Source organism: Arachis stenosperma, chromosome 7, assembly GCF_014773155.1.
Source record: "Arachis stenosperma cultivar V10309 chromosome 7, arast.V10309.gnm1.PFL2, whole genome shotgun sequence".
NCBI classification, from domain to species: Eukaryota; Viridiplantae; Streptophyta; class Magnoliopsida; order Fabales; family Fabaceae; genus Arachis; species Arachis stenosperma.
Window position 1 is genome coordinate 75,561,065 of NC_080383.1, and position 23,101 is coordinate 75,584,165.

Sequence of the window (23,101 nt, forward strand, 5' to 3'; positions counted from 1 at the left end):
CACTCAAAAATCACACTCTAATTAGGATCAAAATCATCCATATCTTGCTCATTGTGGGTTCTGGACTTCTAGGTCGTTTTGTAGCTCGGAATTGGAAATATATAACTCAAGCTTTTATATTTGTTGCGATCAATGTTTTCTAATTGTTTGTGTATATGCTTCTGAGAAGAAAAATCCGGGGTGTCAAGTTTATGGACAAATAATGACCAGTGATCATCACAACGACTTGATTCGAATGGGTATTAATCCCTCCCTGATTGCTGGTAATGTTAGGTGAGAAATCTAGTTGATTCCATCATTTTGTCTTTGGTAATTAAAGGTCAAAGGGATATAACACTTGGTTATGATCAACGTGAATGTTATTGATAACCCTGTGAAAAGTGAAATTTACTTGGCAATAGGAAAATTTTTTCATATAGTAGTTGTATTCTTATGCGCTCATGTAAATGATAATGGATCATGTAATGAGATGGGTTGTAAATGTGATCTGTCTTTTTTATTTTTTATTCACTTACCTTAAAATACTAGTTTCTTGATCTAAGTTACTATGTAGTAAACTTGCAAATTATTTGAAGGTGATTGCTATAGTATCTAAAAGTATTTGTTTAATTTATCAAAAAGAATTAAACATTAATAGAGTAAAGTATTGTTTTTGTCCCCAACATTTGGGGTAAATTCTATTTGTGTCCCTAACGTTTAAATCGTCCTATTTGTATCCCTAACGTTTTTAAAAGTGATTCAATGTTATCCTACCGTCAATTACACATCATGAACGCTTTAGTTTGAGTTTTAAAAATCTCTTCTTGAAGTTAGAATACAAATGTCTAGGATAGAATCGATGATCCACTCCGAAAAATAGCTCATCAAAAGTTGAAACTAATTCCTACAACGTTTACATAATTCATTTTTCTAGGGACATAATTGAATCTAAATACAAATAGTGGGTATAATATTAAAATCGAACACGTCCAAGTGAGATTTAATTGAGAATGAATACATCCAAGTGAGAATAATTGAAAAATATAATCTGATTTGTTAGTATAATTGATAGTAGGATAATATTGAATTACTTTTATAAACGTTAAGGATACAAATAGGACGATTTAAACGTTAGGAACATAAATAGGACTTACCCCAAACGTTGGGGACAAAAACAATACTTTACTCAACATTAATATTTAATTTTAAAAGTAAAAAAATAAATAATTATTAAATATTCAAAAGTTACCGTAAAAATAAGTTAGACAAAAATTAGACACTAAGTTATAAGCACCATAAAATTCACCTTGTTTGAATTGCTTCATTTGTTCAATTACATTACTTATATTTTTGTGTTCAAATCAATTACTTTATATGGTCAAGTTTATGTGGAGCTTCAAGGTTTATTGATTTATGCTAATGAGATATACTTCTTTCCTTAGAATTTTTCATTTGTACCCATTGGAAGAGTTGATATCCTTCTAAGAGCTGAAAACATGGTATTAGAATCTGCAGAGCTCTAAATATTCTTTATGGAGTTCAAATTATCCCAATTAAATATTTTTCTTTTAAATTTATCTAATCATTGTTGATATGCTTTTATCTCAATGCAACCTTGACCAATTTAGCAGATAGAGGTGCGCACAACTATTATATATTAACGAGATCAGAATGCCATTGCATTTCTACCCATTTTTCTATTTGGTTTCCCAACATTTATTATTGAAATAATATTAGAAAGCTTTTTTAGCTAAAATTAACCAAATTTTTAAAAATTATTTTATTTATCTTAATTTTAAATTATAAATCATAAATCATAAAACCTTAATTCTAGACTCTAAATTTTTTGTCTGTTACAACACATCACATTCATACAACACCCTTATACACACTACACTACACTACACTACACTACATGGTTCTTTTTTCCACAAGTGAAATTTGAATCCACATGTAGTTGATTGAGAAGAATATAATATGCCACTTAAACCAAACTTCCAACCAAACTTTAAATTATAAATCCTAAAATAAAATTAGTTAATATTGAGTAAATAAACAAAAAAAATACATAAAAGAATTTGAAGTAAACAAAAAATACTCATCAAAATTCATAAATATTAAAATAGAACTAAACCCCAAAGTGATCCTGAGATTCACGATTTACACCAATTTAATCCTTGACTTACCAATTGCACTATTTATGTTTCCGACTTTGTTAAAATTGCACCAGGGTCGTCCCTCCCCACATCTCCGGACAAACTAACTGCCGCCGGCAGTGACATGGCGTTAAGATGCCACGTTGGATGCCACGTTGGAGTCTAAATTTTGGCGCTAAAAATATGGATGGATGGAACGACGTCGTTTGAGATATGTTTAGAAACAAAACCCAAATAACCTAACGTCTGTGATCACTTCATCTTCCTCTTCGTCTTCTGAAAACCAAAACAACGCACCATGAAATCCTGAGTTCTGACCACTGTATAGGATTTGAAGGTTGAAAACGTTTGGCTCCGTGATCGTTGTCACTGACGGAAGGAGAAGGAGTTCATTGCGAGAACACGAAGGTATGTCTGAACTCACAAAAAATAATGCTTTTCAACAAAAAGATATGCATCAATGTCTGTATTTGTTGAAAATTTGATTTTGGTTGATGAAAGTTTAAAGTTTTTCATTATCTGTTAGGGTTTTTATGGGTAGTGAAAAATTTTTTTTCAATGCTCTGTTTTTAATGCAATCTTAGTTGGGTTAGTTGATGGGTGTTTCTGGTATTTTGTATGTGGTTGAATGTCAATATTTGTTTTCGCATGTGTGAATCTGATTGTTTGATTCCTCAATTTAGTTTTTTGCATAATGCAGATGGAGACTTTGATGGATATCATGTTCCATCATGAGGGAACATTTAAAAAAATGATGATAGAATACTATTGTACTCACCAGATAACAAAACTTGCTTAGGAGATTTAGATGAGGACACATTGGATGTGTTCTTCATAAAGAACTATTACAAGGAGCTTGGGTATGACAACATACTTCAGTGTTGGTGGCTGCCTCTGGGGAGGAGCTTAGATGGTGGACTAATGGCTCTTACATGTGATGGTGAGTTAAGAGAGATGTGTTTTGCTGCACGGAAGAATGATGGAGTTGTTGATGTGTACTTTGAGCATGGGGTGTCCACACTAGAGGTGATTGCAGGAAAGAAAGTTGTAGTATGGCTTGATGATACTTGTGAAGGAGACTTGGTGAGCAAGAAGAACACAAGTGAGGGTCCCAAAGCTGATGGTAACACATCGAACCCAACTACAGAACCAAATCCTATCCCAAATACAAACCCAAGCCCCATAAACAATCCTATTCCAACCCCCCTGAAACCAACACTGTCACTATTCCAAACCTCATTGATGATAACACAACCCCTAATCCAAATCCTGCTAGGGCTCATGACAAACCCATTCTAAAGCCCAATTCTAATCTAAAGCCCAAGCCTAAGTCAAAGCCCAACCCAACATTCATCTCCAAACCCAAACTGACTGAAAGGCCCATTCAGAAGCCCAACCCAAGACTGAAAACCAAGTTGAGAGAGACTACCAAGCATGCTCCACAGCAAAAGGCAAATGCAAATAAAAAATGAAGTCCAAACCTCGGTTCTTACCTAGGAGAATTACAAGATCTCAGGCTATTGGAACATATAGAAGGTTTGCTAATAAGGGCAATGAAGCTCTTCATGTTGACTTAACTGTAAATGATGACTCCAGTGATGATGATAGTTCAGAGGATAGTTTCTTTAAGCCAATCCAAGAAGACAGCTCTAGCAGTGAAGACAATGCAAGTATGTCCAAACCAAGAAATAAGAAACTAAAAGACATCAAGAGAGGTGCATAAGTTGTTGCTAAGACAAAAGAGAACATAATGCAACCAGATGATGCATTGATTGATGATGTGTCAAATGGAGAGGTGGACTTGGGATTTGTGGAAACTCCAGGGATTGTTGATGTGTATGAAGCACTTGAACCATGTGCAGAGTCTGATGGTGCTAATTCTTGACACTCAGAGGAGATGAAGACTCCTCCTAATTCTGAGGATAAGCTGCAATCTGATGAGGACTCAGATGAATTTCCAATCTTTAGAAATGGGGCAAGATTCGGTGAGCTACAACTACAAGTGGGTATTAAATTCAACACCAAGTATGAGTTCAGAGAGGATGTAAGAGAGTATACTATCCAAGAGGGGAGGAGAATTAAGTTCAAGAAAAATGAAAATATTAGATGCAGGGTTGTGTGCAAGGTGAAAGAGTGTGCCTGGGTTGTGTATGCCTCAAGGGACTGTGACGACTCATGTTGGCAAATCAAAACTTTCAATGACGATCATACTTGTGCGAGGGAGAACACCAACAGGGCTGCTAATAGGGCTTGGGTTGCTAGTAAATTAGTGAAAAAGGTAAGGAAATACCCCAATTTCAAGCAATGCAAGGCTGCTGTGTACTTCAGAACAAAGTGTGACCATATGCTGAATAGGAATTCTATTGCAAGGGCACTGGCAGATGCAAGGAATGTAGTATACGGGGATGAGAAGGCACAATATGCGAAGCTAAGGGACTATGCTGAACTTTACTGAAGACGAATCCTAGATCTACGGTTCAGATCTGTGTCGAACCTCAACCAGATGGAGAGGTCATATTTGATAAGATGTACGTCTGTTTGGACGGTTGCAAGATGGGATTCAAGGCAGGTTGTCGCCCTTTGATTGGGTTTGATGGGGCATTTCTGAAGACACAATTTGGAGGTCAGATCTCGGCTGCTGTGGCACAAGATGCCAATCATCACATTTACGTGATTGCCTGGGCTATAGTTGAAATAGAGAATGTAGACACTTGGAAATGGTTCCTGGAGCTGCTTCATGCTAATCTTGGAGACTACAGGACTAACGGATGGTGTTTTATTTCTGATATGCAGAAGGTAATATTTTTTTCATGTGCTTTTAACAATCTATGAGTCTCTGGATGTAAGTGAATTGTCTTGGAATAATGGTTGTTAAATTTGTATCTTATATATGTCCTCTGAAATTTTGTATACATGATGTTGGTTGCCGATATGCACAGTTAGTTATGTCCAAATAGCACAAGGGATGAATCGTGCATTTTACACCTAAATGAAGGGACTGAATTGTATTAAAATGCGAAAGTCAGGGACTATATTAGGGTCATTAATGTAAACTCAAGGACTATTCTGTGACACGATAAAAGTGTGTACATCACTTTTTGGTTCTGATACATAGTGTAACATTGTCTTGCAGGGTTTAATTCATGCTGTCCAAGAGGTGATGCCAAGAGTTCACCACCGTTTCTGCGTTTGGCACCTCTGGAGGAATTTCAACAAACAATGGAAGGACCTTGAGTTGAGAGGACTGCTTTGGGAATGTGCCAGATCAATAACATTCTAGGATTTCATTGATAATCTAAACAAGATTAAGATGGTGAACGAGGAGGCTTGGACATATCTCAACAAATGGCCTAGAGAGTTGTGGAGAAAGTTCTAGTTCAGCCATAGGCCAAAACTGGACAACATTTACAATAACGGCTGTGAGATTTTCAATGCAAGAATCAAAGAGGCCAGAAGCAAACCCATCATCATATTACTTAAGGAGGTGAGAATGTTTGTGATGAGAACTATTGCGAAGAATAAGGTAAAACTGGCAAATCATGTTGGCATACTCCCCCTTATAATTCAAAGTCTCCTAGATAAAATCAGAAAAGAATCAAAGAACTAGATGCCTATATGGACCGATGATGAAGACTATGAAAAATTTGAGGTTCATGGCCAACCAACAAACATGGTGGTGGATCTTGAAAAAAGACTATGCACTTGCCAATTTTGGATGCTGACCGGTGACCTTTATCAATCTCTTTAAATTAATTATTAATATTTGTGTACTTTGATGATTGTGATTGTCTTACTCTGCATTTGTATTATTAACTATAGGCATTTCATGTGTTCATGTCTGTGCTGCCCTTGCAAGGATAAACAAGAGGCCAAAAGACTTTTGTCACCAACTGTATACTATGGAGGCATATAACAAGACTTATGCCAATCACATTAACCCTCTTCCTGGCCAATCATTGTGGGAGAAATCCATGTACACTCAGCCACAGCTCCTAACATTAGGAGGAGGCCTGGAGCTCTGACAAAGAAAAGGAGAAAAGATGCTGATGAAGGCAACAATGGTAACAAGAAAGCTAAATCAAGTGGAAGTTTGAAAAGACATTTGAAGCCATTCACATGTAGGTATTATGGGGGTAAAAGGACATACTAAGAGAGGATGCTTAAAGAAAAGACTGGATGAAGTAACTACTGCAGATAAAGCCAAATCAAATGCTGCTGCTTCTGCTTCTAAGGTTGGCCCTCAACCTCATACTGCTGTTGCACCAGTTGATAAACCTCCTACTGTGGAGATTGAGATATCACAACCAAACTACGAAGGATCACAGGTAATACACTTCTTGACATCACAACATAACAAAATATATTTTTTTTGTTATCTGGGCTCATGTGTTGAACTATTTTTCTTCTGTAGGACATAGCAGGATCTGCTGCACCTACACCATCAAGGCCAGAGAAGTTTCCCACCAAAAGGAGGAGCCCACCACCACCTCAATCCATTGGTGTGAATCCAATGCAAGGAGCTATTGTGGCAACATCTTTCAGATTGGCCAATTTTATGAAGTTTGTTCCAACTCCCAGTTTCAAAGCACCAAGAAAAAAGAACAATTGATGACTTTGACATCAGGATATTTATAACAGTACTTCTTTGTTTTGTTAAAGGCAGTTAATAGATAGTAGCTTTGTTTAGGACAATTGTCAAAACTTTGTATTGCCAACCTTGATATCTTAGCTATGGCACTTCTTTTGTTCCTTTAATGTTTACAACTCAAACATGTTAATGTTTGCTACTCAAATATGTTTATCTTTGCTACTTTTGTAATTATGCATTATGCATTATGCTATTATGATATTAGATGATCTGTAATTATTTCTCTTTATGATAACTAGTCAATCAAAAACAGGACATATAACTGAAGATAAAAAACCAACTCTTATTTTCATTCATCCATGAACACATTACATACAATATTGTCAGAACTTCAAAGTCATAACCAATACAACAACTACAGGAAAAAACACTACCATGCCTAAGAATTGTATCATACATTTTTGGGTCCTCACTTCAGCTTCTAATTTTCCAATTCTCCAGGCTAAATTGACTCACACTTGCTCATTGTCAATTGCAGTTGTATCCACTCTTCCTTCATGTTCCTCTTCTTCTTCTACATTATCAGCCCAGAGAAAAAATACACACCATGTTTTGTCCCTAGTCTGAATATGAGATATGATAAGTAAAGAGCAGAAAATCACTAAACAATTTTTCTTACCAAACACTCACATTGTAATTCGGACAACCGAAGAAGGGCTTATCTGGGTTGGTATTTGTTCCAGACCAATGAAGCACAGGCCGACAGCCGCACCCACAGCACTCTGGTACCTGCGACGGTCTGGTCCGACTCCGTGTTCTCGTCGTCGATCGTGTAGAGCTTCCTTGACCCTGGCTCGCATACCTAATCATGGTTTTCGTTTCAGTTTAACGGGTAACAACAACAAAGCAGGAGAGGAATGTTGCTGGGCAGAAGCAAGAAGATGAAGAGGGATAATGATGTCATCCTGGAAATTAGGGTTAAAACTAGGTACAGAGACCATATTGGGTCAAACAGTTTCAATTGCCACCTCAGCTAGCCGTTATCTACGCCAAGATGGCATCTCAGCGCCATGTCACTGCCGACGGCAGTTAATTTGCCCGGAGATGTGGGGAGGGACTAGGGGTGGCAAGCGGGGAAACCCGCCCCTCCCCGGCCCGTCCTGCCAAAAGCCCGCCCTTAGGCGGGCTGGCCCGCCTTGCCCCGCCTGGTGAGACAGTCCCAAAATCCCAACCCGTCCCGCCTAACGGCGGGCTGGCGGGCCAAACTCACCAAATATCTTTTTTTTTTTACTTTTAACTATTAAATAATATATATAAAGGCATAAAAAAATTTCTTCTATTTTTTATTTTTAACTATTATAATTATTTCTAAAAGTATAAACAAATTATAATTTTTATATTCACAAACATTAAAGTCTTTGTAATTATAAATATCTAATAAACATAATTATAAACCAAGTTTTTATCCAAATATAATTATAAATATTGTTCCCAAAGCAAAATAAACATAATCCAAAACATAATTATAAATATTGTCTCTAAAACAAAATAAACATAATCCAAAACACTCAATTTTCATCTTCATTCTCTTGTAAGTTGGGTTGGGAGAAGTTGTGTTTTGGTAAAAAAAATCTGTAAAAATACCCCCTTGCTAAAAAAATACTAAGCCCGGCGGGGAAGCCCGCCAAAGCCCACCAAAGCCCGCGGTTTAAGCGGTGCGGACTTTTACTATTTAACGGTCTCAATTTTTCAGTTCAGCCCGTCTTTTTTGGCGGGTTACGCGGGCCGACCCGACGTGTTTAGGCCCGTTTGCCACTCCTAGGAGGGACAACCCTGATGCAATTTTAATAAAGTCGAAGATATAAACAGTATAATTGGTAAATCAGAAACTAAATTGATGTAAATCGTGAATCTCAGGAACCACGAGATTTAACTCTATCAAAATACATTCCAAAGATTATTTTCAATGGACAAAAGTATAAAAATATACCATAAGCCTCACAAATCTACTGACGATATGACATTTTTGTCTATAAAAAAACAATATTTCAGGTGTAATTCAATGTATATGAATCTTGTGTACTTTTTTCTATCCTAAACTTTCATATATACTTATCCATTTACTTGCTAATATTGGTTAATTAAAAATTCATTTCCTATAATTTCTCTTGTAAATATGATTTTAAGTAGCGTTTGTAGTCCAACTACAAGAACCAAATAAATTCTATCCTTCTCTTCTATGGACTTGTAAAGTCTTGTAATACAATCCAGCATCTTTGAAGCACCTTTTTCCTCACAAAAATGAAACACAAACTTTGTCTGCCAAGGAATCGTTTGTCGGCTGGTATGGGTGCAGCACATGTTGATAGCAAGAGTTCGGATGTCTCCATCAACCCTCCACCAGATAGGTGGCTGAATGCATTGGCAGAAACCATGTTCTAATTTCCGAAAAGCAATGGTCTAACAAAATCCGACGATAAACTCGAGACATCTAAGGGTCATATTCTACCAAGCGGGGATTCATCGGCATGATCATCCACCAACCAAAGGCCATAGTCGCGAAATCGCTTTATCTTCTTCTCAAAACCTACTATATAGTTATTGTGAATGATCACATGCTTTCCTTTAGTTTCCTTAACCCATGTCTTGTTCTTGAAATATAACCCACCTGTAGGAAAAGCTGCCTGCGGCAACAAGTATAAATCCACCTGTAAAGAACATATACAGCCTCTTACTTGTTATGAAGAGTAAACTGGTTATATAACAAACTTGAGATCAAGCAATTAGTACAAATATCAGAACAATTGACATTTTCCTGTTTTCTGAATTGAAGGTCTCTCCCTTGTAATTGAACATAAATCATGTAGTACACTACCATGATGCCATAAATAAGCTTTGGTCATATATTGGTCTATTTAAGGTATATAAGTTATCCACACTGGAAGAGGAAAAAAAAGGGACAAACCTCTTTAGCTGTCTTCATCAAAGCCCAGTTAAAAGCAGGTTGATCATTTGATTTCTGGGTTCTAGACCATGGTTGATTCTGAAGTTCCTCGATCCACTTTCTCAAGACTAGCTTTGCTCCGCCTGTAGGGCGAAGGAAAATCATGCAACTGCATATGTAAGGGCGGCCCTTTTTTCCTGGTGGCGGTAAAGCATGAGAATGGTTTAATGGCTTGATCTGATCTCACAAGGTAACAGAAAGAAAGTAAAAAAGTCAGTAATACCAAGAATGAAACAGGAAAGCACTAGACCGCAGCATATGTTCATATATCATCATACTTACCGGAATCATATCATCTGTAAAGTACACATCATGATTCCCTTCTAACTGAAGCAATGGATCCCCCAACCAGACCATGTCAACATCATTGTACATTACACTATATCCGAGCTCCAAAATCTTCAGAAGATGGCTAGGCCTTCTGGCCGTGAAGTTGAAGAAACCCTAGACAGTGAAAATAAACAGCAGCAGATTCTAAAATTCAGCAACACATGCAGGAAATAAATAGATCAAGATAATTAATAACACTTCAGACATAACATAAGCATGAAGAGTAACACAAAGGACAAGATATATGTGTGATAATTTCCGAGATGCATCCAATACAATAACAAGAATTAAAGTAACCACACGTTGAGAAACATGTAAGAGAAAAGATACTATAGATAGAAGGTAAAGAATATGAAAATTTACTGGGACAAGGTAAGCAATACCATTGAGGTTCACCCCTGTATAAGGGTATGAAATGTTAACTAAGACTTGTTTGGGCGAGTTTCTAAAAAAAGATATTTTTTTGAGTTATCTTTTTTTTTTAAAAGACCTTATACAAAATTAAAAGTAATTTTATGTTGGATATCTCATGCAAAAAGTCTTTTTTGTCTATCAATTATGTTTACGTATAACAATATAAAAATATTTTTTTATTTATTTTTAAGAAAAAAAATCTTTTGCTATTAAAAATTTACCAAACACACTGAAAACTAAAAAATAAAATATTTTTTTCTATCAACTTAATGGCACCCACACGAGCACTAAGCATGTTAGAGCCATTCATATAACTAATTAATAAGGTCAATTTCTAATAACTGGTAAAGCAAACTATAATAAATCATGATCCATATATTACTAAATGAAAGCCCAATTCAATTTCAAAACACATGAAAACAACTAAATTCCAGTTACTAATAAAGTAAGAGCATACATACAAACCTTAGATCCAAACTTATGAGCAGATTCAGCATCAAGCACAGGTGGAATAAGAACAGCATGGCCAGGCCAACGCTCATTAACCTTATAGAGTGAAGCATAGTCCTCAGCAATGACAAGAACCATATCCTGGCGGTTCTGCCTTCTGATACTGATCAACCAGTTGTTGAGAAACGGCAAGTAAGGCTGACTCACAATGCAAACTATGACAGTTCCATTTTTTGCCACAAAGGAGAGAGCTTGGTCCAATGTGTATGAGTTCCACTTTGAAACAGCAGGCTTGGAAACTGAGAAGATTCCATGGGGGATAGTGACCCAAGGGCTGAAGACACCCACCACCATGACGAGGCAAAGGAGGACCAAGAGTGTCGCTGGGTTGAGGATGGAGATGGGTCTCTTGGAATTGGCGGAGGAAGGTGGTGGAGCGGCAAATGGATTCGAAAAGGCATTGTGCAAGCTTCTTTGATGTAGAAACATTGACATCGTAGCTCGCAAAGAAGAAATGGAGAAGTGGGGTTTTTGTGGAAAAGGGAAAAGATCGAGACTTTGATGAAATTATTGGGGGTTCGAGATTTGAGATGGGAAGATTCAGATTAAGCAAGAAACAGAGGTAGTGACGGTGGCAACACTATGGATCCAATCAAATTCGACCCTTACAAAAGAAGATTAAAGTAAATTTCAGTACAATAATCAATTGAAAGTGGAAGTATAAGGAATTCAAGGTTCTGGAGACCCAACCGCTAATCAAACTGTTTTAATTACTAATTTACTGTTAATTTTTTGTTTTAACGTGTTGAATTGAAAAATTATTTTATAATAAAATAATAAATAACATATAAATAAAAATATGCATATAAATTTTTTTTTGGAAAAAAGAGAGTTTCACACATTAAATTGGAGCAAGTAGGAACAAGAAAATAACAGTGAAACTAAAATAAAGACATAAGATATAATTTGTTGTTATTTTCGACATTGCCATCAACAACTAAATGGATCAACACCACACTAATTTCTGTAACTCAGAAACGACCTGTTCTTGATGCCATCAACACCTGTCTCAGATCTCTGAAAAACTCTATTATTTCGCTCTAACCAAATATTCCAAATAACAGCAAAGAACCCTATCAACCACTTCTTTCGCTCAGAATTGCATCCAGGCACTTCAATCCAACTCTCAAACAATTTTTTGACAGTCCTCGAAATAGCACACGCTCTATTTGTACACGTCAACCAGACACACCACACCTGTCAAGTAAAATCACAACCATGAAACAAATGGTGCACAAATTCTATTTCTTTTTTACACAAAAAACAAATCTTATCGCTATGATGTATGATTCCTAGCCTACTCAGCCTCTCTATGTGTTGATCCTGCCTACTAAAACAAACCATGCAAGGAGTTCAACTCTTAGAGGAACTAATCCTCTCCAAATGGTGCTAGTGAAGCTGTAACTCGTGATGTCCTCCGAGAGAGTCTCTTTCTATAGCACCTGCACAAATGAATTAGTAGAAAAGATACCAGTTTTGTCAAATTTATATACAATTGCATCCTCTCTACTAGGCGACATTCTTACTAGTCGTAATCGTTCATGAAGTTGATTAAGCAACTCAAATTTTTCTTGGAATAACTCTCTCATCCACTGAAAGTTCCACACCCACTCTATCTCATCCCAGAACCCGCAGTTCCCTAAGACGGATCCTTGTTGATTTGAAATAGAGAAAAGTCTCGAAAAACTATCTTTCAAAGTACCACTTTGTAGCCAGTCATCCTTCCAGAACTGAATACGTCTGCCATTTTTCACCTCCATAGCAAAACCACAGATCATCATACCTCTTGCCTGTGCCTCTTTAATATTAAGATGACAAATGTCTTTCCACGGACCACCTTTTAACGTTAATGGCTGTTTTGACAACATTACAGAAGGGTTCAAATGATTGCAAGAACATACAACCTTCTTCCACAACGGATAATCTTCTTTCGATAAACGCCACCATCACTTGAACAGAAGCGACGCATTTCTGATTAATGCATCCCCCACTCCCAAACCACCTAACTTTTTCGGAGCTTGCACCATCTCCCATTTCACAAATGGGTATACCGTTATTACCATCTTCTTTACTCCACAAGAACCTTCTCTGTAGCCCGATTATCTTTTCTGCAACCGTCTTTGGCATCTTGTACAAGCTTAAGTAGTAAACCGGCAAACTATTTATAACAGATTTTATGAGAACCAGCATGCCCACTTTGTTAAGGGACTTAGATTTCCACAAGCTGAGACTATCTTCCACCTTATCTATGATCGGTTTTCAGGTCTTCACCAACTGGGGGTTTGCACCTAGAGAGATTCCTAGGTACCTAACAGGTAAACTAGCTTCGGTGCATCCCAACAATGCACACATATTTGTCATCCTTTCCTACTCACAGTTAACAGAAATCAGATTTGACTTATCAAAATTAATACTTAGGCCAGACATCAACTCAAAACAATGCAAAAGCCTCTTATAGTTCAGTATTATTTCCGTATCCTGTGGACAAAATAAGATTGTGTCATCTGCAAATGGAGACGCGACAATTCTATGTTGTCCATTCCCACCACACTAGAGAAATGCGTCCTTTTCTGACTGTCTCACCTACCATCCTGTGTAAGACATCAACCACAAGAACGAACAGAAAAGGAGAGAGAGGATCTCCTTGTCTAAGACCTCTCTCCATCTTGAACGGTTTGGATGGTGACCCATTAATCAACACTGACATAGACGTTGTAGTCACACATTCCTTCACCCATGCCCTCCATCTACGGTCAAAGCCCATCTTTTGTAGCACAACATCCACAAAGCTCCACTCACTCTGTCGTAAGCTTTCTGAAAGTCTAGTTTGATAATTGCCGCCTGCTTCTTGCGCAGCTTCAACCATTGGACCGTCTCACAAGCAATGAGAGCACCATCATGTATTTTGCGACCCTTTACAAATGCAGACTGAGTCTCTCCCACTAAACCTGGCATCACTGACCGCATTCTTCTCACCAATACTTTAGATATCACCTTATAGATACAACCAACAATACTAATTGGCCTTAAGTCTTTAATTTCCTTAGCTCCCACAAATTTTACAGCTAGCGCCACCCATGTTTGCATCTGATTGTAGCTTCGCACTTTGAAAAAATCCCAACACAGCTTCAGTAAACTCCTGGCTAATCTCACCCAACATTTCTTTATGAAGTTCATATTGTATCCATCACTACCTGGTGCTTTACTAGAGTCACAATCTCATACTGTCTCTCGTATTTCCTCAGGCGATGGCATCACCTCTAACGCTGCTGCCTCTTTCTCATTAATCTGCTTTACCAACCCATCACGGATTCCAATCCTCGGAGTATATTCCTGTCGATATAACTCTTTGTAAAAATCCTGTAATTGCCACTTTCATTCTGGCCTGGTTCTTCACCACTCTGCCATTAACTACTAGGGAATCAATTCTGTTGTTCTTTCTTCTAGCTGATGCTAAGTTATGGAAGTATCTAGTGTTCTTGTCCATATCTCTAACATGTTGAGATCGCGACATCTGCTTCCAATGGATCTCCTTTCTGGCATACCACTTCACACAACAAGTCACAAGAGCCTTCCGTCTAGCCTCCAATGTTCCATCCTAACTACTAGCACTAACCATATCATCAATCTTTTTAATCTCTTCCTCAAACTTCTTTATCCTGTCATCAATGTCCCCAAAATTGTCCTTGTGCCATCTCCTCAGCGGCACTGTCAATGCCTTTAGCTTACTAGTGAATTGTTCATCACACAAGTTTCTCCACTCATCCTTCACCATCCTCAGAAACCATTCATGTGTAAACCAAGAATCTAAGCTTCGGAACGGTCTTGGACACGCACTAAGTCTTGCATCTTCTAGAATCAACGGGCAATGGTCTGACAGCCCTCTAGGTCCTCCTCTCAATCGAGTATCTGGAAATTCCTCCAGCCATTGTACTCTTACCAGAACCCTATCTATACGACTACACGAACGACCTCAAAACCATGTGAATTTCCGATAAGTTATCGGTAAATCCACTAGCTGTAAATCTTGCACCCATTCCTTAAAGTCTTCTACAGACGCCAGTAAAATAGCAGCGCCACTTCTTTCCTCCAACCTTAGTATCCCATTGAAGTCTCCCAAGAAACAAAATGGAACTTGACATAAACCCACAATATAGCTTAACTCCTCCCACATCATCAGTTTGTCACTCTGGACATATGCTCCATACACCAAACAGAATGCACAACTAAAGTTATTTTTTTGTCAGCAAACCTTGAACAAAAAGCCAACTATCTCTTTTATAGCAGTTCAATCGTTTAAACAACAAATTGTCCCATATTAATAATAAATCGCCAGAGGCTCCTACTGATTCCACATAATCCCAGGCCACCGTGTCATAACCCCATAGTCGAACTACATCAAATTTAGTCACTACCTCCCTCTTAGTTTCAATCAAACCTAACATATTTAATCTAAACTTCTTTTTTAACTCTTTCACCATACTCAATTTTCCAGCCACTCTTAGTCCTCTAATATTCCAACGACTATAAATTATTTAAAAGAATTTTTACACACCTTGTTATGTTGTTTGGGCCTACTCCTCCTAGCTTTCTCCTTTTGTTTTGTCGTTCTTTTTTTTGCCGCCATAGCTTCATTTTGACTTTGTAAGATTGCCATAATGTCTTCTTCTTCATCATAAAAAATTGCACCAGACTCCACAGCCAACTTCTATGTTTCTTTATTTTCGGTTAACTGACATTCCTGTGTAGGTCTCTGATCAACATCTTGATTTGTTTCTTCCTCTCTTGCATTGGATTTTAAGCCCTCTGTACCCCTTTCTTCAACAATTTCACGTTCCCGAGCTTCGTCTCCAGCTCCGACCTCTACATCATTGTTCTCATATTCCTGAGATTGCACCCTTTGGCCACCCTGGGTTTCACGGTTCGCTCTCCTGCAATCCTACTCATCCACTGTCGGTCCTTTTTCCTGTCCAATCTCATACACATTTGCTGCCAAGCCCTCCACGACAATGTTGTAGTTGCCTCGCGTTTGGCTTCCGAGATGGACATCCGTATCATGTCTCCTTTGCTCAATGGACCGCGAGAGTCCTTCTATCATAGCAGCGTGATCAGGGAATTGAGTAGGCTGAGTCGTGCAACCCATTCCGCATGGAATAGCATCTCTCAAGTATGGACCCGCCTGGCCCGAATCGAAGCACATGTCCAGTTCCTGACCTGGCCCACCTTCTTTGCCGGTCACTTGTGCCAAATGCTCCCAGCCCATCCGCTTCTCATTTGCAGGCCCAATTCCTTTGTGGCCCTTCAGGAGGCAGCAATCGCAGCATTGTTCGTGGGCCTCTGAATCATTAGAGCCCAGACCCAAAGCATTCCACCCTTGGACACTTACCTCAGCTCTTTTGGTCCCACTTCCTTTATCAACGTCAATGTCTGTATCTGTTCTTTCCGAATCAACCTCCACATAATTATTAATTTCCTTACAATCAGTCTCACCATTAAATTCCACTAAATCTGAAATAATCCATTTTTTATTGCACTTGATACTATTTTGAATTCTCTTGATTGCATTCATTCAAAAAGATATCTGATGTTACCACTCTACCCTTGTCCTCATCTCCTTCATTTGCCCGTTCTATGAGGATCTCAACTGCCGGATCCCAAGCCGCCACCATCGTCGCTCTTCCACGGAATGTGAACTTGAGCTTTCACATATTTGCCTTACGATTGCACCTTCCAACAAACAAATATCTCCATATACCTCATGTCCCACCTCCTTTACAAAGACATCAAAACCACTAGTACCTACGGTGATATGCACCCATTCCTTAATCATGTCGAATGCACAAGTATCAATTAGTACTAGACCAGAATTGAACGATAAGGCTGACTTCGTCATTTCATCACACTTGACTACTTCTCCCCATAGGACGCCTATCGTGTTGAACGTTTTCACTGACCAAACATGTAAAGGAACTCTATAACATTCTAGCCAAACTCTTCTAGTCTCACTACGTTTCGATTCCTCCCATCTCCATACATTATGAAAGAATTGTAGAAAACTATTCATTTTGAACGTGAACGCTTCCTCCACATTCTTCACAGTGTAAAAAACTAGCAAGGCTTTTTAAGCTCCAAGTTCTCTGACTTCAACAACTTGCGGGAAATTATTTCTGAGCGCTCTCTGTAGCGATTTGAAGTTGATGGCCATCGTCGTTCCTCCTACTAGACTCCTCAGCAGCCAATCGAAATTCTCTTTTGCTATTAAAACTTCAACATTTTTCGTCCAACCGTTTCCATGCAGGTCCTTGACAGATGTATCCTTCTTTTTTTCTTCCACTCTTGTAGGACTTTTACCTCTCCTAGGTTGCCTGTTCTCTACATCAGTCCTTACAATATCTCCCTTTCGTATCCCAGGGGTCATCCCCTCCGTTGGCCTTTTATACTTAGCCTCCCCTACGGGGATTATCTTCTCCCTTTATACTTGTATGATGCATTTCTGCTACAGCCTTCAACGCCCCCTTTCGTCGTGTATCGAATGAACGCAAACAAGTACACCTTCTCATTTTTTAGTTTCCGAGCTAAATAGATGTCATTGATTTGTCCCGTCCAATGGAACAATTGAAATAATTCCTTCTTTGAAATATCTTGTGGCAGATTGGTGATAAAAACAGAGAAAGAATCGTTTTCCAAATGTAGATACTCTTCTCTCTCTCTCGCAGTTATGGTATCATTCGATTTTTTTTTAAGTTTTCTTTCAAAAGTTTAGTAAAGTTAAAAACAATACTAACAAGTTACAAAATTGAACTGTTAAATAATAAATCAAATGAATTTAGTCAAAGTAACTATTAATAAGTAACTATTATTTAATATTATTATTGGTGAAAACTCAGGTGCAGTCGACTTCATGTAAAGTTGATAGCTGAGAGCCGTTAGATGAAAATTTAGTCAAATTAGTCAAATCATCTAACCGCTTTCAGATATCAACTTCACGTGAAGTCAGCTGTACTTGAATTTCTACCATTATTATTACTACATTTTCTGTGTAACTTGTTTGATCACTTCTTTCCTTTCATTCTTTTCAACAAATTGCTAAAACTGAATTGGTCAATAAATCAGTAAAGTAATTGATTCAATAGTTTAGAAGTTTAATTAGAGTCCAATCAATTTAATTAAATATAAAATAAAAATATTTAAATGTGATATATATTTTTAAATATTTAAATTTAATCATTTTTAACATTGATAAAATTTAAAATTTTACAATTTCACATAATAAATTATTCATTAAAATTTTACAAACAACCTTAAACATAACTAATAAAAATAAAAAATACACACAAATAATAAATACATCATGTTCTACCACCATGACTTTATTCCAGTTTCATAAAAAATAAAAGAAAATAAATAAATAATAACAGTATATCATAGCACCATTAACTGAAAATCAGAAAAATCATAGCAGAATCAACAACTCAGACAAAAAATCAATCTTGCAATTTTCAAGAAATCACTCAAAAGGTTAAATAAACAAATAAGATCAAAAGGAGCTAGAGAATCCAATTGACAAACTTCAAACAACAAAACCCTGAAAATAAGTAGAGAATCCAGTTTGAATTCAATATCCATAAAATTAATCCAGAATTCAGTATCCATACAATTAAATCAGAATTCATACAATAAACTCGGAAGTCAGAATCCATACAACAATCATATAAAAATTAACTCAGAAAATATAAAAATTAACAAAAAAAAAAAAAACGTAGGACTTCTTTGCCTCTTCCAAAACTTGTTCTTTTCAGTAAACCACCACCAAATCTGTAAGAAGTTATTTTTTTATTATTTTATATTTTGTGTTGCTTATTAAACTCTTTCTCTTCATTATTATTTACATCCCATGTTGGATTTGGAACTCAGTGATAACTCATAAAAAGTAGATGTGTTTTAACAGAAGAACAAGTAGATAAGTGCTTATCGGAAAAGACGCGTGGAAGTGATGACCGAGCAGTGGAATGGAGGTGACGGTGAAGAGAAGACGGCCAAGTAGACACGTTTGTGACGGCAAGAAGAACAGGGCTAAGTAGACGTCGAGCAGCAGAAACGTTCGGCGGCAACGACGGCAACCTCGGGCTTGATACGGGTTCAGGGCGGCCGATGACGACGAGGACAGGTCTGGGCTTAACGGCACCCTCGGGATTGACGATGTGAGGAGGAGCGAGGAGAAACGAGCAGACCTAACCCACGGTCTGTCTCTGTCGCGGCGATAGTAACCTCTACCGGAAGGAAAGAGTTCGGCGATGGAATATTGGCTGGGTTTGTTAGGGTTAGCACTGAGAGAGAGGGGCGTGGGTGGCTACGGTGGGTACGGGGTAGTGGGTAGCTCTGAATCTAGTCGATTCCGACGGTGTGAACCACCAATTTGTTCGGTTCTTAAATCGGTTTTTTGTAAGACGGTTCTTTATCTCAATCGAACTGAATCGGTGATTGGTTTCTGATTAACTTAGTTATACCAGCCGGTTCTATTCGATTTTCAAAACATTGCTACTTGATACTCTAACTAGAATAAGATTGTTATCAACATGCTCCGATAAGAAATATACTTGTCCGTTGTATAATTAGAAAATTGTTATGTATATCCTAACTAGACCCTAGCCAAGCACCACAAATGCCAATAATACTAACATTTTCAAAATGCACAATGCATAATAGCCAGCATCATTCCCATCTCCGGTCAAAATGTCAGGACCTACAATTTTCAATTAAATCAAGCTAATAGCATTGATTTAAGATACCAGTGCCCCCTCCCTACTAAGCATACATCCCAATTATCATTTCTACAAGAGAAAAATACATTCATAGTCCTCAGATCTCAAACTGTATCTGTTAACTTACATATGATTATCTATGAATTTTTTGGGCAATACTTTTGGTACTTTAAACATGAATGTTCTATAACTCAGATTACATCATTATATTTTTCTATTATCATTCAAATCTCTCTCATCATGTTAGATATATTTTCATAATATTATTTAGTCATTCATAAAACAACAACAATAACAACAACAACAAAACCTTGTCTAATTAAGTGGGGTCGGTTACATGAATCAAATGATGCTATTGAAGTCTATCATGTATCATGTCTACAGAAAGACTGTTTATATATAGATCTTGTTTGACCACCTCATGGACGGTATTCCTAAGTCTTCCTCTGTCTTTCACCTCTTGTCCATCTTCTATCTCATCCACCTTCCTGACTAGATACTATGTCAGTCTTCTTCTCACATGTCCAAACCACCTAAGATGCAATTCGACCATCTTTTCGAGAATAGGTGCTACTCCAACTCTCTCTCTTATATCTTTATTCATTATTTTATCCAATCGCATATGACCACTCATCCATCTCAACATCTTCATCTTTGCCACATTTAACTTATGTTCGTGCTCCCCTTAGGGCGCCCAACACTCCGTACCATAAAGCATAGCAGGTCTGATAACAGTATGATAGAATTTACCTTTAAGTCTTAAAGACACTTTTTGTCATATATAAAATTATATGCACTCCGCCATTTTGACCAATCTGCTTAGATCTTATGATTTACATCATGTTCAATATTTTTATTATCCTGTATGATGCACCTAAGATACTTAAAACTTTTAACTTTTCATAAGATATTTTCTCCAATCTTTACCTCTGTATTAGGTTTTTCCTTCGGCGGCCAAACTTACATTCTATATATTCCATCTTGCTACGGCTTATGCGCAAACCATACACTTCTAGAGGTTCTCTCCAATAAATCCAACTTCTTATTTAGGTATTTCCTTGACTCTCCCATAAGGACGATATCATCAGCTAAAAGCATGCACCATGGCACAGGCTCTTGGATATGCTCTGTAAGTAGTTCCAAGACTAATGTGAAAAGGTATGGACTTAAGGATGATCCTTGTTGTAATTCTATACCAATAGAAAATTCCTCTGTCACATCACCTTAAGTCTTCACACTAGTTATAGCCCCATCATACATGTCTTTAATTGCCCGAATATATGTGATCCTTACTCTCTTCCTTTCCAAAACCTTCCATAAGACCTCCTTTGGTACCTCATCATACGATTTTTTCAAATCAATAAACACCATATGTAGATCTTTTTTATTAGTACAATACCTCTCCATCATCCTTCTTAATAGGTATGTAACTTTAGTAGTGGATCTATCAGGCATAAAACTAAATTAGTTCTCTGTTACTTGTGTCTCTTGTCTCAACTTTCGTTCTATCACGCTTTTCCATAACTTCATGGTATGACCCATGAGCTTGATCCCTCTATAGTTTCTGTAACTCTGTATATCCCCCTTATTCTTATAGATGGGTACCAAGGTGTTCTTTCTCTACTCATCTGGCATCTTCTTTGACCTTAAAATCTCATTAAAAAGCTTGGTTAACTGATTGATGCATTTTTCTCAAAAGTCCTTCCAAACTTTAATCGGAATATTATTGGGTCGTCTGATAAACCATAATTTTGTGGTTTATTTTATGTTGAATTTAGAGAATTTTATCAACTTATCTCACATTTATTCAATGAAATAGCATGGTTTTGTGAATTTATCCTAAATTATGCTTAATAGTAAAAACATGCTTTTTAGGCCCGTAATTTGCTAAATTTAATTCACTTTGATTCCACTCAATGCCTTGATATGTTTGTTAAGGGATTTCAGGTTTAAGAGGTAAGGAATGGATAAAAAATTGTGACAAGAAAAGCATGCAAGATGGAGAATTCATGAAGAAATGAGAATTTGCAGAATTCAGGGCGACACGTATACGTGGCCTACGCGTATGCGTAACAAGCACCACGTGACCAACTTAAAGGCAATACCCTGGGGGCGATTTCTGAGCCATCCAAGCCCAGATCCAACTCATTTCTGAACTATTTGAAGCCAAATTCAAGAAGGATCAAGGGGGAACAATTAGGGTAGCTTATGACCATGTTTTAGGGTTATTTCTAGAGAGAGAAGCTCCCTCTTTTCTCTAGAAATTAGGGTTCTTAGTTTAATATTCTCTTTAATTTCTCTCTTTAATTCTTGTTTTAGTGTAGTTTCATTTATATTTTCATGTTCTAGTAGCTTAATTCTCCTAGTTCTTCTTGTTAATTTCTCTTTTAAGCTACTTTTTAGTTTATGAACACTCTTGTCACTTTTGATTTCATTTAATGCCATTTGATGTTTTATGTTCTTTTAATACTTGTTTGAGTTGTTATTGTCATTTCTTGTATTGAGTAGTTGTAGAATTTATTATTCCTTGTAATTTTACTATGCTTTTCTTTTCTGCCTTCTAAGTATTTGACAAAATGCTTGGCTTAGATTTAGAGTAGATTTTGAGCATTTTTTGCTTGGAAAGAGAAATTAGGCAATCTTGAGTCATTAATACCCAATTTAGATTGGTGATCTAGAGTGGTTAGTTAATCTTGTTTCCATTGACATTACTCATGACTAAAAACTAAACTATCCTACCATTTTTCATTCACTTTAAAGCCTCTTTTACCTCGAAGTCTCGAATCCTTTTATAGTAGTCGAAGTTTTGATCTTCTTCTCTCATACATAACTGACCAAGATTCGGAAGAATCCTTTATGCACTTAACTAGAACCATTGGAAGATTAATTTTGCAAGATTTGAAGTTACACAAAGTAGAACTAAATAGCAAACACACAAAAATTAACCAGCTTTTCTTTTAACAAATTCAAAATTAAAAAATGCACCCAAAATCAGCAATCAGTAGCATAACTAAATTAGTAATTTGCAAGCTTCCTATTCAACAAATTTAAGTCTCCCGTTTAACAAATTAGCAAATTCAGGTCTCATCATAAATTCGGAACCAAGCAATTAGTCAACTACATTACGACATAGCATCATAAGAGATCAGAACTCACAAACGCACACAAAATTAACTAATTGTTTTTAACTAAATCATTCTCAACACATTAAAAATTAAATTAACCAAATCACATTTTTTATAAACAAATTAAAAACAAAAAGAGAAAGTAAGAAAAATTGACTAACCTTCGGTGGTCTTCGAACGGGCAGAGTATGAAGGAGAAGTGGCAGTCTTATGTTTGCAATGCGGAGAAGTGG

General features: G+C 37.1%; 1 protein-coding gene across 1 annotated transcript; it reads right to left on the bottom strand.

Moving 5' to 3' along the window:
* Nucleotides 1-8,707: 8,707 nt before the first annotated feature.
* LOC130941486 (UDP-D-xylose:L-fucose alpha-1,3-D-xylosyltransferase MGP4-like) lies at nt 8,708-11,622 on the bottom strand. The gene is made up of 4 exons (XM_057870017.1): nt 10,937-11,622; nt 10,010-10,171; nt 9,689-9,904; nt 8,708-9,431 (listed from the first exon to the last, which is right to left on the bottom strand). Exons 1-4 carry the CDS (start codon nt 11,414-11,416, stop codon nt 9,222-9,224), a joined length of 1,068 nt encoding a protein of 355 aa, XP_057726000.1. The 5' UTR covers nt 11,417-11,622; the 3' UTR covers nt 8,708-9,221.
* Nucleotides 11,623-23,101: the final 11,479 nt, after the last annotated feature.

Coding starts and splice junctions, on each gene's coding strand:
- LOC130941486 (XM_057870017.1), bottom strand. CDS start 11,416: ATGTCAATGTTTCTACATCAAAGAAGCTTGCACAATGCCTTTTCGAAT. Junction 10,172..10,936: donor CTCATAAGTTTGGATCTAAG/GTTTGTATGTAT, acceptor TTCACTGTCTAG/GGTTTCTTCAACTTCACGGC. Junction 9,905..10,009: donor TTACAGATGATATGATTCCG/GTAAGTATGATG, acceptor TTGTGAGATCAG/ATCAAGCCATTAAACCATTC.